The 15994-nt window shown below is 29.2% G+C and overlaps 3 protein-coding genes and 1 pseudogene across 3 annotated transcripts; 2 read left to right on the top strand and 2 right to left on the bottom strand.

Moving 5' to 3' along the window:
- Nucleotides 1-391: 391 nt before the first annotated feature.
- LOC125809173 (lignin-forming anionic peroxidase-like) lies at nt 392-1784 on the bottom strand. The gene is made up of 4 exons (XM_049488830.1): nt 1525-1784; nt 1218-1409; nt 974-1139; nt 392-876 (listed from the first exon to the last, which is right to left on the bottom strand). Exons 1-4 carry the CDS (start codon nt 1738-1740, stop codon nt 488-490), a joined length of 963 nt encoding a protein of 320 aa, XP_049344787.1. The 5' UTR covers nt 1741-1784; the 3' UTR covers nt 392-487.
- Nucleotides 1785-5389: 3605 nt separating this feature from the next.
- Nucleotides 5390-5896, top strand: LOC125809199 (uncharacterized). Its single transcript, XM_049488858.1, has one exon. The coding sequence runs from the start codon at nt 5390-5392 to the stop codon at nt 5894-5896; it is 507 nt and encodes a 168-aa protein (XP_049344815.1).
- A 486-nt stretch (nt 5897-6382) lies between these two features.
- LOC125809193 (uncharacterized) lies at nt 6383-7141 on the top strand (annotated as a pseudogene).
- A 6162-nt stretch (nt 7142-13303) lies between these two features.
- On the bottom strand, nt 13304-14567 carry LOC125809174 (lignin-forming anionic peroxidase). The gene is made up of 4 exons (XM_049488831.1): nt 14355-14567; nt 14044-14235; nt 13794-13959; nt 13304-13699 (listed from the first exon to the last, which is right to left on the bottom strand). The coding sequence occupies exons 1-4, from the start codon at nt 14565-14567 to the stop codon at nt 13311-13313; spliced, it is 960 nt and encodes a 319-aa protein (XP_049344788.1). The 3' UTR covers nt 13304-13310.
- Between the last annotated feature and the right edge of the window lie 1427 nt (nt 14568-15994).

Raw genomic sequence — 15994 nt, 5'->3', positions numbered from 1 at the left:
ATTTTGTTAAGCGGTATCTTGATTCAATAAAGTTCACATATCTTGAATTCACGTGAATAAATCTCAACACTTTCCCATTTCTATCTATACAAATAAAATTATAACGAAGTGTTCTTCTTCCTTTAATTTATTTCCCAACCATATCATGATATCGAGAAATATGTATTCCAATTTATTTTATTAATCAAGAATTCTCCATATTTTATTTCTTAATCAACTTTAATTCTATTTTTCATGAGCTCAGACAAATATGTATCTAAAGTTACTTTTTTTTTTATTCAAGTCGATGGACCCATTATTATAATTTTTTTGTTTTTTGTGGTTAGATTTTTTTCACCTCTTTGCCTTGTGTAATATATTTGTGAAACATTAGGTAGAAATTTTAACTTCATTAGAGAATCACACAGAGTTTATTTCATTATTTCAACTCATTACATAGAGAAAATAAATCCAAATAATTAATATATATATACTTCTAAGTGAAAAATCAATTTATAGCTCCACAAACAGTTCTTATGATCCCATTTTGACCGGTTAGAGGACTAATATCTCCCATTTTAATCATGGCTGCAGCAAAATCAGAGGCAAATGTGCGAGGGTTGTTGCTATATTCAGTAACAATGCTATCTGTTGATCCGCCACTAAGAAGGACTTGATCTGATTGAAGAAGACCTTTTCTTTGAATCAAGTTCTTGTAGTAATTGTTATCCAATTGATTGGGTGTAACCAAATCTAGTGGAGCTAGGTTTCCATTTTGATCTTCTTGAGGACATTGACGTCTTCTAGTGCTAGCAAATCCAGCATCGATGTCTGTTCCATTACTGTAAATTCTATCGCGGAAAAGGAAACATTGTGCTTGACCAATTGAATGTGCACCTAGAATAAGATGATTTAAATCGTTAGATCTTCTTATCTATACAAGTATATGATTGATAAAATTCTTTTTTTAATAATTTTCTAATGAGGGTTTTACCTGATAAAGCAACCATATCCTTTGTGCTAAGGCCTTTGTTGGCAAAGCCAGAAATAATCCTATCAAGAGGATCAAAAGGACCTGGGAGATCAGTTTCAGCAAGAGTATGACTTGCAGTGGTTGAATCTCGTCTTCCGAGTTTCACCGTCCATGATGGACCTCCAACCTGATTGTTAATAAACATAATATTGATTAGTATCGACCATACCTTTTTATAGCATTTTTTAAAACTAGGAGCACTTACGAGAGTGGATGCATCCCTAGCAGCAACTGCAAGTATGTCTGCACAAGACACAATTCCTGGACATGTTTTCTCAAGTTCCCTTTTTGCATCTTCTATAATACCGTATCCTCTAGCTGATCCAAGATTTGGCAATGCAGTCTTCTCACTTACAATTGTTGGAGTCTCATCAAGTAAGATAGAAGCATCACAACCCTATACATAATTAAAGTTAAATCCACAAATTACAATCAGTATATATTATACGTCGTCAAGCCAATAATTTGAACTTGAGTACTTAGAGAAACATAAAGCATCTAATATAACTGACCTGAACAAAGCAATCATGAAAATGAAGACGAATGAGGGATGCAGCCATGCGACGTTCACTTGAAATTGCTTGTCTTATGCTTGTACGAATAGTGGTGAGAGCAGTTGGGCAAGTGCGGTCATAGAATGTAGAAGAAAGTTGTGCATGACATTGCATGCTAGAGAGTAACAGAAGAGAAAATATAGCAACAAAAGAGTTGTTTGAAGTAGTCATCATTTGGAAAGTGTGTATAATATATGATGCCAAGAAGTAAGAATAGATGTTAAGGTGATATAAGAAGAAATGTGCTACTGAAATATTTATAGGCAAATGAAAGTCTTTTTTTGGTCACTATTGGCTGCCAATTGCAAAATTAATATTCCGCGTTATTGCTAGCTTTTGTATTTGACCTTTTCTTTGTCTACCTATATTTGAAAGGCTCTTCTCATGAGTTACACATATATATTATTCCGTCTTGTTCAATTTATTTTATTTGTCTACTTTAACATGATACATAATTTAAGAAAAAATTAAAAGAACTTTTGAATTTTATAATGGTATTAAAATGTTATTTAATTTTATGCTTTTAAATATGTCATGTGAAAAATTGAAATTAAAGAGTTGACAAAAAAAGGAAAGACACTCTTCTTAAAATACCAAATATAGAGAAAAAATAAGACAAATAAATTAAAACATAACAAGTACATTATCTTCAAAAGGATAAAAATCAACTTACTTCATATCATATATAATAATTATAGTTGAAAATGTGACTTCACACTATTTTTAGGTTTTTTGTTCTGACTAAGTGACGAATTTACCGAGAAAAGAGAACTAAGTGACGATTCAATCTTTAACTTATTCTTGGTAAAAAAAAATAAAAAAAATAAAAAAAAATAATAATAATAATAATAATTAGCTGAAAACAACCGACAGATAGGCCAGTCCAAAAAATCGAGGGAAAATCAACTTTGTCCGTTGGTTTTTGGGTTGATATTGGATGTTCGTTGTTTTTTAAAAAAACAGAAAATCAACGCAGTTATTCCTTTTTTTAATTATTTTATATTTTTTTCATAAAAATCGATGGACGAGGTCAATTTTTGAAGTGCAAAATTATAGTTGAAGAGTATAAATAATAATGATTAAAATATTTCGTCAAAGAGCATGTGTAATTGAGCAGTAAAATTGTCTAAAGTTATGTTAAGGTGATTTTACTGGCAATAGTAATTGACACTAAATATTGGTGTTTACTGGCACTCTAAATAAATATCACTAAAGCCTTTAGCGACATTGAATGCAATAGCAATAAATTAAGGGAAAATTTTATGAAATAGCAAACTATTAATTCAAATTAAATGTTATTGTCCTAGTTTATTTTATTTGTAATTCGCAGCAAACATCCCATTTTTTTGCAATCTGATTCGGTATACAATTAGTCATTTTATACATTTGGATATAAAATGTAGAAAATGTGTTTGTGTTTGTATAAAGCGAGAGAAAAGTGTATATACAAATACAAATACATATATTTTCTTCCTATACACTAATAATTATACAAATACAGATCTTATTATACAAATTACAATGTATAAATGAATTTATACAAAACTGAACAATTTGTAGAAAATTGGATGTATTTAGCGAATTATACAAATCAAAAGCTCCATAGCAAACATAAAATTTGTTATGGAACGCAATTATGCAAACTATAGTTATAACTATAACATGCAAATATGATTTTTATATTTGCTATATGTGAAAGTTGCTCGATTAAATGCAGGTAAATGTTTTTGTGGCAATAAATATTGCCACTAAAAGAAAAATTAATTGTCACTAAAAGTTTATTTTGGTGTAGTGATACTTGGGTACAATTCCAACTAACTATATTTTTATGAATATTTATGAAAATCATATATACCTTCTGACGGACACGATCGGTTGTCCCTCAATTTTAACCAATCCTGTCTATTAGTTTCACGAAAACGATGAAGGTAAAACCGACAATGCATTTTTCGTAAAAATTAAACTTATAACCTTGTCCATCGATTTTAGCCCTTGATTTTAAACCTTTTTTTCGTGGTGTAATTTTTTAAAGAGAAAATTTTACGTATAGCAAATAAAAAATTGCTAATTGTATGTTATAGCAAATTATGTAAAATTGCAGTCCGTAGCAAAGTTATAGTTTGCTATGGATGTGTCTTTTTGTATATTCGCTAGTCAGTTTTTTTTAATACATTTTGATTGTTTTAAAAAAAAAGAAAGGCGTTAATTTCTGTTAGAAAAAAAAGGAAAAAAATCACTGAAGTCACGCACGTTCTATTCCATTCGAATTCCCTTCCTTCTTCGTCGTCTTCAAAAGTAAGAACTCCATTGTAACTCAATTCAGAAAATGGATCAAGCTATTGACGGTACTACACAAACAATCGAGATCATTGGACTGTAGAGATAGCAATAAGAGGTAATTTCATGACGAAAACATACTCTAATTTTGCTTTTTTTGGTCGAAGATGGTGTTCAACATGTATTTAAAATCAGATTTCCTTTTTAACTATCATCAATTTAAGTTGAATGTATATTGAGAGGTGTATATTTTGTTCGAAATAGAGTTTACACTTATGATTGTATTGTTAATTTGTAATCTAGAAAAAATTGTGATCTGGAAATTTTCTGGATGAAATTGTTAATTATTTTGAATTTGTGATCGAAGATTCGCTCATTTCACAGTAATATTTGTGTTCAGATTTGTATAGTTGCTTAGAGTTTATACGTATAGGTTTTTAGATATGATTCAGTAAGATATGTATAATTCATATATGAAACTATTATGTGTATGTTTTATACAGTGCATCTTCATCATGATTTTGGATATATGATTGTTATACAAATGCAAAAATTTGTACTCTGTGAAAGTAACAATAACACTGCACTTGTATGAAATTGTATAATTGTGTATAAAGTTTTAATTTGTGTATATAATTGTTTATATATAAATGTATATGCAGAATGTGTATATAAACGTTTATATGAGTATATAATTGGAATATGTATATATGTGAATAGCTGAAGTTGCTAGAATTTGTATAAATATATGTTCTGTTTGTTGTTGAAATTCTTAATCGTATAAATGTATATGTATATATAACTTTTTTTTAATACAGAAATTTTGAAAATGGCTTCATTAGCTACTTTGGTTATGCATTCCGGTAGATGGGACAATGACAATTGTTACATTAATTATACAATTGAGGGGATGATTTTTAAAGAAAGTTCATCGTATAAGGAGTTGTATAATGTTATTGCAATGCAACTCAGTGTTGATACAAATGTGATTAAGCTGAAAATTGAGTATAAGGTTAAAGAAAGCAAAACACCAATGTTGATTCACAACGACATGGGTGTTAGAGTGTATATCATGATTAAAAAGGCTGCAGATGACTTCAACAAGTATCCAATTTGTATAAGCAAAATGGATAATAATAGCAATATCACTGAATTGCGTGAAAGTTTAAATCAGGAGAATGATATGGTTACATCAATTTGCTAATTTTGAGACTAGGCAGCTATCAATTGGTGAATCGGTAGAGCCACTTTGTGTCTTGGGGTCAGGGAGTTGCGATGGATTCATTTCAGATCCTTGTAATAAGTACGTGGAGATTGACCAAGTGTATAAGAACAAAGCCACTTTGAAATCTATGATGGAAAATTATGCAATTGAAAATAGATTTCAATATAGAACTGTGAGGTCAAATGCAATCAGGTAACTAGTTTATACAAACAAATACATTACTGTATATGTTGTTTTAGTTATTTGTATATTGATATGTTGTGTTGTATTTGTTGATGTAGTTATACGCTGGAATGTATTTCTAATGAATGAGAGTGGTTGATGAAAACATCAAATATCAACAAGTCTGGAATGTTTAGGATCCGAGCATTTAATACAGATCATATTTGTCCTTTGAAGGATAAAGTGTATTCACAAAAACATGCGACAAACATGCTGATTGGTGGGATCGTTAAGCCTAAGCTTGTTGATCACAAGAGAAAATATACACCTTCTGATATTCGGAGTGATGTAAAGATATATTTGGGAGTTGATGTAAATTACTCGTTGGCTTGGAGGGCTAAAGAAAAGGCTCTGATTTCATTGAGGGGCACCACAACTGCATCTTACAACAAACTTTCAGCATACTTGTATATGATGGATATTACATATCTAGGCTCGCATATACGTCTAAAGAAAACAGACAAAAATGAGTTCTTGTATCTTTTTGTTGCGTTGAATAATTGTATACAAGGCTTCGATCATTGCAGGCCTGTCATAGTTGTTGATGGAAGTCACCTAAGAGGACCGTATAATGGAACATTTGTGGCTGCAAGTACAATGGAATGAGCAGGTATGTTTCATTGTGTTTGTGAATGTATATTTTTTATTTTATGTTAATTTGTATGTACACAAAAATGTAGGACATATTTTTCCACTGGCCTATGGTATCATTGATTCGGAAAATGACGCAGCTTGGTCTTGGTTTTTTGTACAACTAAGGAAGGCTTATGGGGAAAGGAGTAATATGTGTGTAGTCTCCGATAAAAATGAGAGCATCATAAAGGCATAAAGGCAGTCACAAAAGTGTATAAAAATGTGCCACATTATGCTTGTATGTGGCACTTGTGGTGTAATGTAGAGAAGAAATTTAGGAAGGCATCAAAGGAGCTAAGTCCTGTGTTTTATACTATGGCAAAGACTTGCAGTAAAGTTGAGTTTGATAGGTTGATGGATATTGTAGAAAAGGTTGGTGTAGGTGTCAAAGAGTATTTGGAGCTAGCTGGATATGATAAGTGGTCAAGGTGTCATGCAGAAACTCATCGGGGATAGGCTATGACGTCTAACATTGCAGAGAGTATAAATGCTGCATTAGTGTCTGCACGTGAATTATCAATTTTTAATTTTCTAGAAGAGGTTAAACTGATATTTGGGAGATGGAATCATGACAACAAACACGAGATAGGCTGCACATTTACTCCGTTGATTGGAAAATTTCAGAAGATTTGATCGAAAATGAAGCAATGAGCACACAAATGGGGGTATGTTTTATGTATATGTAGTGTTAATTAATCAATTATGCACACAGATAGAATATATATACAATTGCATAGACTTATACATATAAATAAATCTATTTGTATGAAACAAGTTGTGCCGTCAACTGAATATATATACAATGTGACTGATGATGGTAGGAGTTTTGTGGTATGTTTAAAGAATAAAACATGCAGTTGTGGAAAGTTTCAATATGAAGAAATACCATGTGAACATGCTTGGGCTGTACTAAAGAGGAAAAGTCTAGTGGCTGATGGATATTGCTCGAATTTGTATAAATCAAAGACGGTTTTGAATATTTATGAGATACCAATTTATTCATTGTCTGATGTAGCAGAATGGGTGATACCTGAACACATAATGTATGATGAAGTCCGGCCTCCAAAATTCAAAAGACCTCCAGGAAGTCCAAAATATAAACCCCGTTCAAAAACAAAACGTGATTTGCTTGGTCTCAAAGGGAAACATACGTGTAGCACATGTGAAGTTGCAGGTAACAATAGGCGTTCATGTAGAAACAGACCTCAAGAAGTTTAATAAGCTCTTTTGATTATATTTGAGTGTAAATTCAATTTTATAGATACTTGAATGTTATTATAAACTGGTTCTGTGTTTAAACTGTATGAGTTGGAATGTTGATGATGGAATAAAATTGTTATGTCCTATTAATTGTGATCCTTTTTTATCTTCATTTTGTATTCATGCTCTTGTATATAATATGAATTATCGTTGGCGTAAATATTGTATATCATATACAGAAATTCTATATGTATAAGTTAAATTGAACATTTTATTATATTTGTATAAGCTGGCTATTGAACATTGTATTCTATTTGTATTAGTTATATTGATTTTCCCTTTTTGAACAGAAAATGTATATTCATAATGAATTAAGGGAATTAAAGATTGTATAAACTTTCGGCATTTATACAGTTAATCTGTAAATATATGTCGTTGTTAGTTAGGTGATTTGTATACTTATACTTTATGAACATCCTATAAGCTTAATAATGTATATGTATATATTCAACATAAATGTACTCCTAGATTTATACTGTTAGTGTATAAACATACATTGTATAAGTTGATTTGTATAATTAAACTTTATGAACAATTGTATAATCCTAACAAATGTATATTTATATACTCAATATAAAACATACTCATATATTTATATAGTTAATGTATAAAAACCATTGTTATTTAAGTCGTGTGTATATTTATATTTTATTGATAATTGTATAAGCCTCACAATATGTGTATACATATACACAACATAAAAAATACAACCACAATTGTATAAGCCTCATAAATGTGTGTATACTAATATTATACATTTATACAACCACAAATTGTATAAGCAAACAGTAGAAGACATGAATCAACACAAAAAATATAAAAATAATGATTATACAGTCCAATGACCCACATGATTATACAGTCCAATGACCCACAAACAACAACTTCAGTTTATTATTGTGATCTGTATAAACGTAAGTTTTATCTTTCCTTTTTTTACTTGACACATCAATAAGTGTATACATATACACAACATAAAAAATACACATAGATTTATACAGTTAATGTATAAATATACATTGTATAATTTAGTTTGTATAATTATTAAAGTGTTAAACTGCATATATAATGAAATTAACAAAAACAAGGAAGTAAAAGACTTAATCAATCAAATGAGTATATTACAATAAAAAAATTGAAAGTTCAAAACACTATTTTCGACATGCAAGGGTATACCTCTTGTGAATCTTTTAGATGGAGACTGGGCATCCATTGTTTGAAGGAAAACTCTGTATGGATTATGAACTGATGTGAAAAATAGCTTGAAAAAAATAGACAAAAATTTAAATTAATCGATTGAGATAAGTTTTGGCGGTACCTGAAATTTTTGAAGGGATTTTGAAACCGCGATTGAGAACGTGCTGGTGGAGATTTGAAATTTCAAACTGATTTTGGGGAGAAAATTTGGGAGAAATTGAAGGAAATAAGAGATATAAACAAGAAGAAGATATTGTATAAAAGGAATAACGTCAGTTTTTTTTTTACTTATACAAATCGGTGGGCCCATTAATAGCAAACTGACCGAGACTTTGCTCCTTAAAGGAAATAAATGAAACGGTAGCTACTTTATTTATTTTACATTAATAATTTGCCATTATGTATAATTATCCCTTTTTTAAACTATTAGTGTAACTAACGTATATATAATTACTTACATAAATAAATTTATAATTTTTTATATAATTGTAAGAGAATAAATTATACTAGTATATTTCAAATAAAATGAATAACGGATCCGTACAGCCCGACAACTTAACTCCTTGACTAATTCTATCCTTTTTTATTTGAATTTTTCATTTAACAAAGTTTTTTAAAAAAAAATTATACTCCCTCCGTTCACTTTACTTGTCACTTATTCCTAAATAGACTTTCATTTTTACTTGTCACTTCTGATCTATCAAGAAAAGATAATAATTTTTTTCTATCTTGTATTAAATACTTATTTTCCAAATCACTTTCTAAGACATCATTTAATAGAGGATAACCTATATCATTAACTATTTTTTTAATGGGTGTGTCAAATCAAACTGTGACAAGTAAAAGTGAATGGAGTGAGTATTTGAATTGAAACTGAATTATAATATTTGGAAGATATGTTGCTAGGTCAAAACAAGTTTTTTTTTTCTTTTCAAATAAGCACCTTTGACAAAATGCCACGCTATAAAGGTTCAACTTTGAAATGGTTGACATTAATTTAAGGGTAAAAGGATAAATTTACCCCCGGACAATCGTAAATGGTATGTAGATACCCTCCGTCATACGTTTGGGACATAAGTGCCCCTACCGTCCAAAAACTAGAGCATATATGCCCTTCACTCTAACGAAAGATTAAATAGGGACACGTGACACAATCTTATCCGTCGATCTGATATTTAATAAGTGTTGGATCGGTGGATAAGATTATGACATGTGTATGTCCGTTAGTATAAAGGGTATATATGCTCTAGTTTTTTTGGACGACAGGGGCACCAATGTCCCAAAAGTATGACGGAAGGTATCTGCATATCATTTACGATAGTTCAGGATATATTTATCATTTTTTCCTTAATTTAATTATAAAAACATATGACTATAAACGGAAGTGGAATAATAAAAAACTAATTAATATTTGAGTAAGGCATTTACAAAGTGTGTATTGTTATATATTGCTTGTACAAAGTGTGTATTGTTATATATTGCTTGCTGTTATTGTTATAGGCAAACACTAGCATAGACAAATAAATATAGCATGAAAAGTTAATCCTAAAAATAAAATAAAAGAGTAAGTTACATATATAACCAATCAACTTAGATAATTAAATTTACTAGTCATATATACATTATTTTGTATCGAAATTATATACATATTTAATATATATCATCCATTAATATATAAAAAATATATATTCATTAATTGCTATTTTGATAAACGATTATGTATATTCATTTCTCTAACAAAAAATAATTTAATTGTTATAATGAAATATTAATTGTAGCAAGTGATCAATAACAGAACTAGTGATATTTCGATCAAAATCAATAACTTAAACAAATTAAAATTCTGAACTTTCACTTCAAATTGTAACTCAGTCTATTGTATATACATAAGGGGAAAGGGTCTAATATACCTTTTAACTTTGTCATTTAGAGCTGATATACCCCTTGCTATAAAAATGGCTCATATATACCCCTACTATTATACAAATGGCTCACATATACCCTTTTCTCTAACGGAAGTGAAAAAATTAATTTTAGTTTAATTTTTTAATAATTTTTTTAAATAAAGTATAATCCCATATGGGAATACTTAATCCTACTCAAACATATATTTTTTTGATTTTTTTTTTTTTGGTTCAATGACTAATTTAGATTTATTATTTTGATGGTCAAATTTATTTATGTTTCACTAATATTCTTGTAAAATTTATTATAGATGAACCAATTTTTTTTCCAAATACAAAAACTAAATTACAATATAGCCGAAAAAATAGTTTTAAATTATAATATAGCCACAAAAAAATTATTTAAATTTTTTTCTTACATTAAGGAAATTAAAGAAAAAAATAAAATAAGAATAAGAAACTCAAATAATGATAATCAAAGAAGTCAAAAAATAATTTTTGTATGGAAAAGATTAAAATATACCTTGAACTTTGCTAGAATGATCATATATACCCCTAAATGTTTTTAAAAAAAATTAAAGGTTAAATATATAAATTTAAAACTAATTTTTTCACTCCCATTAAATGAAGGGTATATGTGAGCTCATTTTGTAACAGTAGGGGTATATGTGAGCCGTTTGTATAACGGTAAGGATATATATGAGCCACTTTCATAACGAGGGGCATATCAGCTCCAAATGACAAAGTTGAGGGGTATATCAGATCCTTTTCCCTATAGATAATAACATAATTGTGTCGACAAATTAAGATTGTTGTTAGGTTTCTATGATTGCTCCTTGCTCATTAATCCTTATAGTCATATATACATCATCTTGTCTTTGACAAATCCCTTTCTATTTTGGGAAAAACTTATGATTTCAATGATTAATTTATAATCGTGTTCTGGCTGACATAAGAAAGTCAAAGGAACAATTATTATGAATTAACAAAGTAAGGTCCAGCCTCTTTGCTTATATTTATTTCTATTAAGGATTTTTATTTAATAAAAAAAAAGTCAAAGTAACAATTGTTAGGAATTGAAATGTCAAAAGTCAATGACATTATTAAAAAATGTATTTTAGGAGAAGATCTATTTTTAGCTGGGTAAAATTTAATAAACTGAGAAAGATATAAAGTCATTTTAATTTATCTTTATTCCAATGTGGATTTACATTATAATTTCGGATATTATTTTTTATCAGATTAATATCTAGCTAGAGATATTTCTATAATTCTCTAATTAATTTAATAAATAAATGGTCTCCTTTTGTAGAAGACTTTTTCTTTTCACAATTCACTTTATTCCTACATTTCTATCATACGTACTAGGAAGCTTCATGAATTAAATACTATAATAATAATAATAATAATAATAAATAATGGCATGCATAAATGTCATTTTCAACAAAATATATTTAGGCATTATATTAGTTGAAAGTCAAAGTCAGCAGGCTATATCCAATTATATAACAGAATTAAAATCGAAATTTTATAAATTAAAGCAGCATCTAATACTTTATTAAAAAGAGTTCACATTATTGTCAACGACAACTCTTGCCACAGTTTTGGCTAATAGGAGTAGGGCTGTGAAAATCAAATCGATTAATAAATTAAATTGAAAAAAATCTTATTAGATTTATGGGGTTTTAATGGTTTTACAAAAAAATAAATAAATTATGGGTTATCGTTCGATTTTGGTTTTTAGTATTGAGTTATTGCGTAAATCGATAACCCATTAAAACAATAGTATTTTACTACTTTACCCTTCATAAATATTAAATATTAAATATTAGTAATTTATCATACACTACAATCTACCTAACTAAATATCATCTTTCTTGTTTCACTATATCAAAACATTTACAGCTAATTTGCTTGTTTCACTATATCACACAAATTTATTAGAGAAGTGAGAAGTTATATATTTATTTTCTGAATAATTTTTTATTCGGTAAACCGAAAATCAAAGTCAGCAGCAGGCAATATCCAATTACTACTCGGTCAAATTTATTTTTGACATTGTAGGTGTTGAATTTCCTTGATTTCTTTGTATATTAACTTCTTTTTATATACAATTTCCTTAACGAAAACTAAGACTCCTGCCGCTAATGTTTGATACTTTTAGACTGCTGGTGGGGTACGTAGAAAGTGGATGCAGGCAACTTGTGTAGAACACCACGCTATAAAAGTTGGACTTTGGAATGATTAATTAAACAAAAAGGATAGCATCTAATAGTTTAATGTCAAAATAATTATTATTTGTCAAATGTGAGTATTATAATTATTTATATAGTCATACATCATCAATTCTTTGACATTGCCCTTTCGTACCAATGATTTGATAATATCTAATTTGTAGGATAAAATTATGAAATGTCAAAATCAATAGTCAATGGGATTAAAATATTACTTTTGGAGAACATTTCGTTTTCCATGCTCAATAAAATCTATTACGAAAGAGATAGTCATTTTAATTTGTTTTAACAATGATAACGATCATAGTCACAGTTTAATGATATTTTTAAAGTATCTTAACAAGTTATGAATTACTGTAGTTATTTTTCTGTTGACTTCATTATGGTAGGGTAAAATTAAAAAAATACAATGAAATAAATTTTAATTTATCGATTACAGTAGTCAAAAACTACAACAAAATTCCAATTGCACATTAATAGTCGAAAAATTTATAGTAATGTTATATATATGCTGATAGTATAAAATGTATTTATATTATCTTAAATTGAGATACAAGATTAATCATAATTATGATTAATGTGTTTCAAAATATTTAAGCTTAATTATGTATTAAAAATGGAGCCAAGTAATTACATTGCTAAACATTAGCTAGAACTTAACTACTTTCTTAAAGAATAACGAAGATTTTATTTCATTATATTCCTGAAACAATACAAAAAATATATAGGGAAAAAAAATCAAATGAATACAAATAAACTTAGCAATTATACAAGTAAGAGGCTTTTGAAAAATCAATTTATAGCTCCACAAACAATTCTTATGATCCCATTTTGATCAGTTAGAGGACTAATATCTCCCATTTTAATCATGGCTGCAGCAAAATCAGAGGCAAATGCTCGAGGGCTATTGCTATATTCTAAAACAATATCATCAGTAGACCCTCCGCTCAAAAGAACTTGATCAGATTGAAGAAGACCTTTTCTTTGCCTCAAATTCTTGAAGTAGTTGTTATCCAATTGATTAGGTGTTACCAAATCAAGTGGAGCTAGGTTTCCATTTTGATCTTCTTGAGGACACTGACGTCTTCTAGTGCTAGCAAATCCAGCATCGATGTCTGTTCCATTGCTATAAATTCTATCACGGAAAAGGAAGCATTGTGCTTGTCCAATTGAATGTGATCCTAGAATTAATCGGAAAATTTAAAAAGTTAGAACTTGTTATAAATATGTACAAATCTATATATAATTGATATCAATAATTAGATCGAGTTATACCTGATAAAGCAACCATGTCCCTTGTGCTAAGGCCTTTGTTGGCAAAGCCAGAAATAAGCCTACTAAGAGGATCGAAAGGACCGGGAAGATCAGTTTCTGCAAGAGTATGACTTGCAGTGGTTGAGTCTCTTCTTCCGAGTTTCACTGTCCATGATGGACCGCCAACCTGATTGTTATTAACGTAACATTAATTGGTTAGAATAAATAAAGTTTCTTCTTTTCATAGTGTGAAAAAGTGAAATGTACTTACGAGACTTGATGCATCTCTAGCAGCAACTGCAAGTATGTCAGCACACGATACAACTCCAGGACATGTTTTCTCAACCTCTCTTTTTGCATCTTCTATAATACCAAAGCCTCTAACTGATCCAAGATTTGGCAGCGCAGTCTTCTCGCTGACAATCGTTGGAGTTTCATCAAGCAAGAGAGAAGCATCACAACCCTATAAAAGTTAAAGCCGCAAATTATATATAATTAGTATTAGTATAATATTATGCATGTCATCAAACCAATAAATCAAAAGTAGTTCGATAAACATATAGATTAATGTATATATCCAACCTGAACAAAACAATCATGAAAATGAAGACGAATGAGGGATGCAGCCATACGACGTTCGCTTGAAATTGCTTGTCTTATACTTGTACGAATAGTGGTGAGAGCATTAGGGCAAGTTCGGTCGTAAAATGTGGAAGAAAGTTGTGCATGGCATTGCATGGTAGAGAGTAGAAGAAGAGAAAATATAGCAACAAAAGAGTTGTTTGAACTTGCCATTTTGAAATTAAAATGCAAAGTTTGTTGAAAGAATTATTGATGTTTATTATCTTTGTGATGTGTTGAGGGAATAATGTTTCACTCAAATATTTATAGGCAGAAAAACACGTTATTTTAAATCTCTTTGGTCACTATTGGCTGCCAATTGCATATCCGCGTTGTCGCTGCCTTTTGTCTTTGCTATTCTTTTGACTTGTTCTAATTGCTACATATTCTTGTACTGGCCTAGTGGGTGAAACGGATCCGTACCATATTATCGATTATCGATTATTGGTTTATCACTTATTGATCATTATCGATTTAACCTTTAAGATTTGATAAAAATAATAATTGAAAATCACTTAGAAACTAGGTGACAAATTAAATGAACCATACACAAAACTTGACCAATTGTATTTTCCTCAAAAGAAAACACTGTCACATTGTAGAATAATCGAGAATTTGAGACAACCTGAAATAAACATATGAAACTACACTCTAAGTCGAGAACTTTATATACCAGATAGTTGTATAAATATAATTATTTTATTTACTATCGGGTTGTCAGTTAACCCGTTAAGGAAAAACCTAAAACTGTTAGAATCGATAGCCCGACGAAAAAAAATCAAAACCGTTACGGAAATCACTAAATCAATAACCCATTACCGATAAGTTAATAACTATTTTTCGATCTAAACTATCAGTTTCGATTCGATTTTGAATTATTTTCTAAGTTTTGTCAAGCTAGAAAACTTCATGATTAAATATTTTGTATTTTATATTATAATGGCATGAATGTCATTTTCCAATAATGTAGATTTGGTCATTACGTTGAAAGTCAACTGGTGATATCATCATTACAATAAGAACTAGTGAACTCCAGTTAGCAAGCATGTATAGTAGAATATTATGCATGAATTCTTCAATATTATATATTCTCATTTTATTTTTTTTAATTATTTTCAACATTATCAGGATAATTTCAAAAAAAGTTCAATACATTACAATTTAATATATACTTTTGATGTAACTTAATTATTTAAAACAATTTTACTAGACACTACTCTATAATATGCTCCGTATTTACGAGCAATTTTTTATCTTGTTACTTCATTCATTTTTGGCTGCTACACCATGTTACACCCAAAGTTAACGGGTAAGAACATGGCTTATAGTAACTAGAGTATATATATTTTACTATTGTTGTTTGTTTAATTTACTTTGTTCAAAGTACAATTACATTATTTGAAAAAGGGGAAAGGCTAAAATATATATATATCATCGAATTTTGAAAAAAAACTCATTTATGTCATTTGTTAAGTGTTTGACTTATCTATGTCATTTCAGCTAATAAATAATGGAATGAATGAGTTTTTTCTCAAACGAAAATGGCATAATTGAGTCAAACTTTTAATGAATGACATAGATGAGTCTGTTCTCAAAGTTCG

The sequence above is a fragment of the Solanum verrucosum genome, unplaced genomic scaffold (genome assembly GCF_900185275.1).
Source record: "Solanum verrucosum unplaced genomic scaffold, falcon-dt-bn FXZP01000062.1, whole genome shotgun sequence".
In the NCBI taxonomy this organism is placed as follows: Eukaryota; Viridiplantae; Streptophyta; class Magnoliopsida; order Solanales; family Solanaceae; genus Solanum; species Solanum verrucosum.
Note: the sequence above shows the minus strand (reverse complement) of the source record. Positions and strands in the feature narration are given on the sequence as shown.

Bases quoted from the DNA above. Each gene is read 5' to 3' on its own strand.
- LOC125809173 (XM_049488830.1), bottom strand. From the start codon at position 1,740: ATGATGACTACTTCAAACAACTCTTTTGTTGCTATATTTTCTCTTCTG. The intron at 1,410-1,524 runs GTCAGTTATATT...AATTATGTATAG, and splicing joins TTCATGATTGCTTTGTTCAG to GGTTGTGATGCTTCTATCTT. The intron at 877-973 runs GTAAAACCCTCA...ATCTTATTCTAG, and splicing joins GGATATGGTTGCTTTATCAG to GTGCACATTCAATTGGTCAA.
- LOC125809199 (XM_049488858.1), top strand. From the start codon at position 5,390: ATGAAAACATCAAATATCAACAAGTCTGGAATGTTTAGGATCCGAGCA.
- LOC125809174 (XM_049488831.1), bottom strand. From the start codon at position 14,567: ATGGCAAGTTCAAACAACTCTTTTGTTGCTATATTTTCTCTTCTTCTA. The intron at 14,236-14,354 runs GTTGGATATATA...TAACTTTTATAG, and splicing joins TTCATGATTGTTTTGTTCAG to GGTTGTGATGCTTCTCTCTT. The intron at 13,960-14,043 runs GTAAGTACATTT...AATAACAATCAG, and splicing joins CTAGAGATGCATCAAGTCTC to GTTGGCGGTCCATCATGGAC.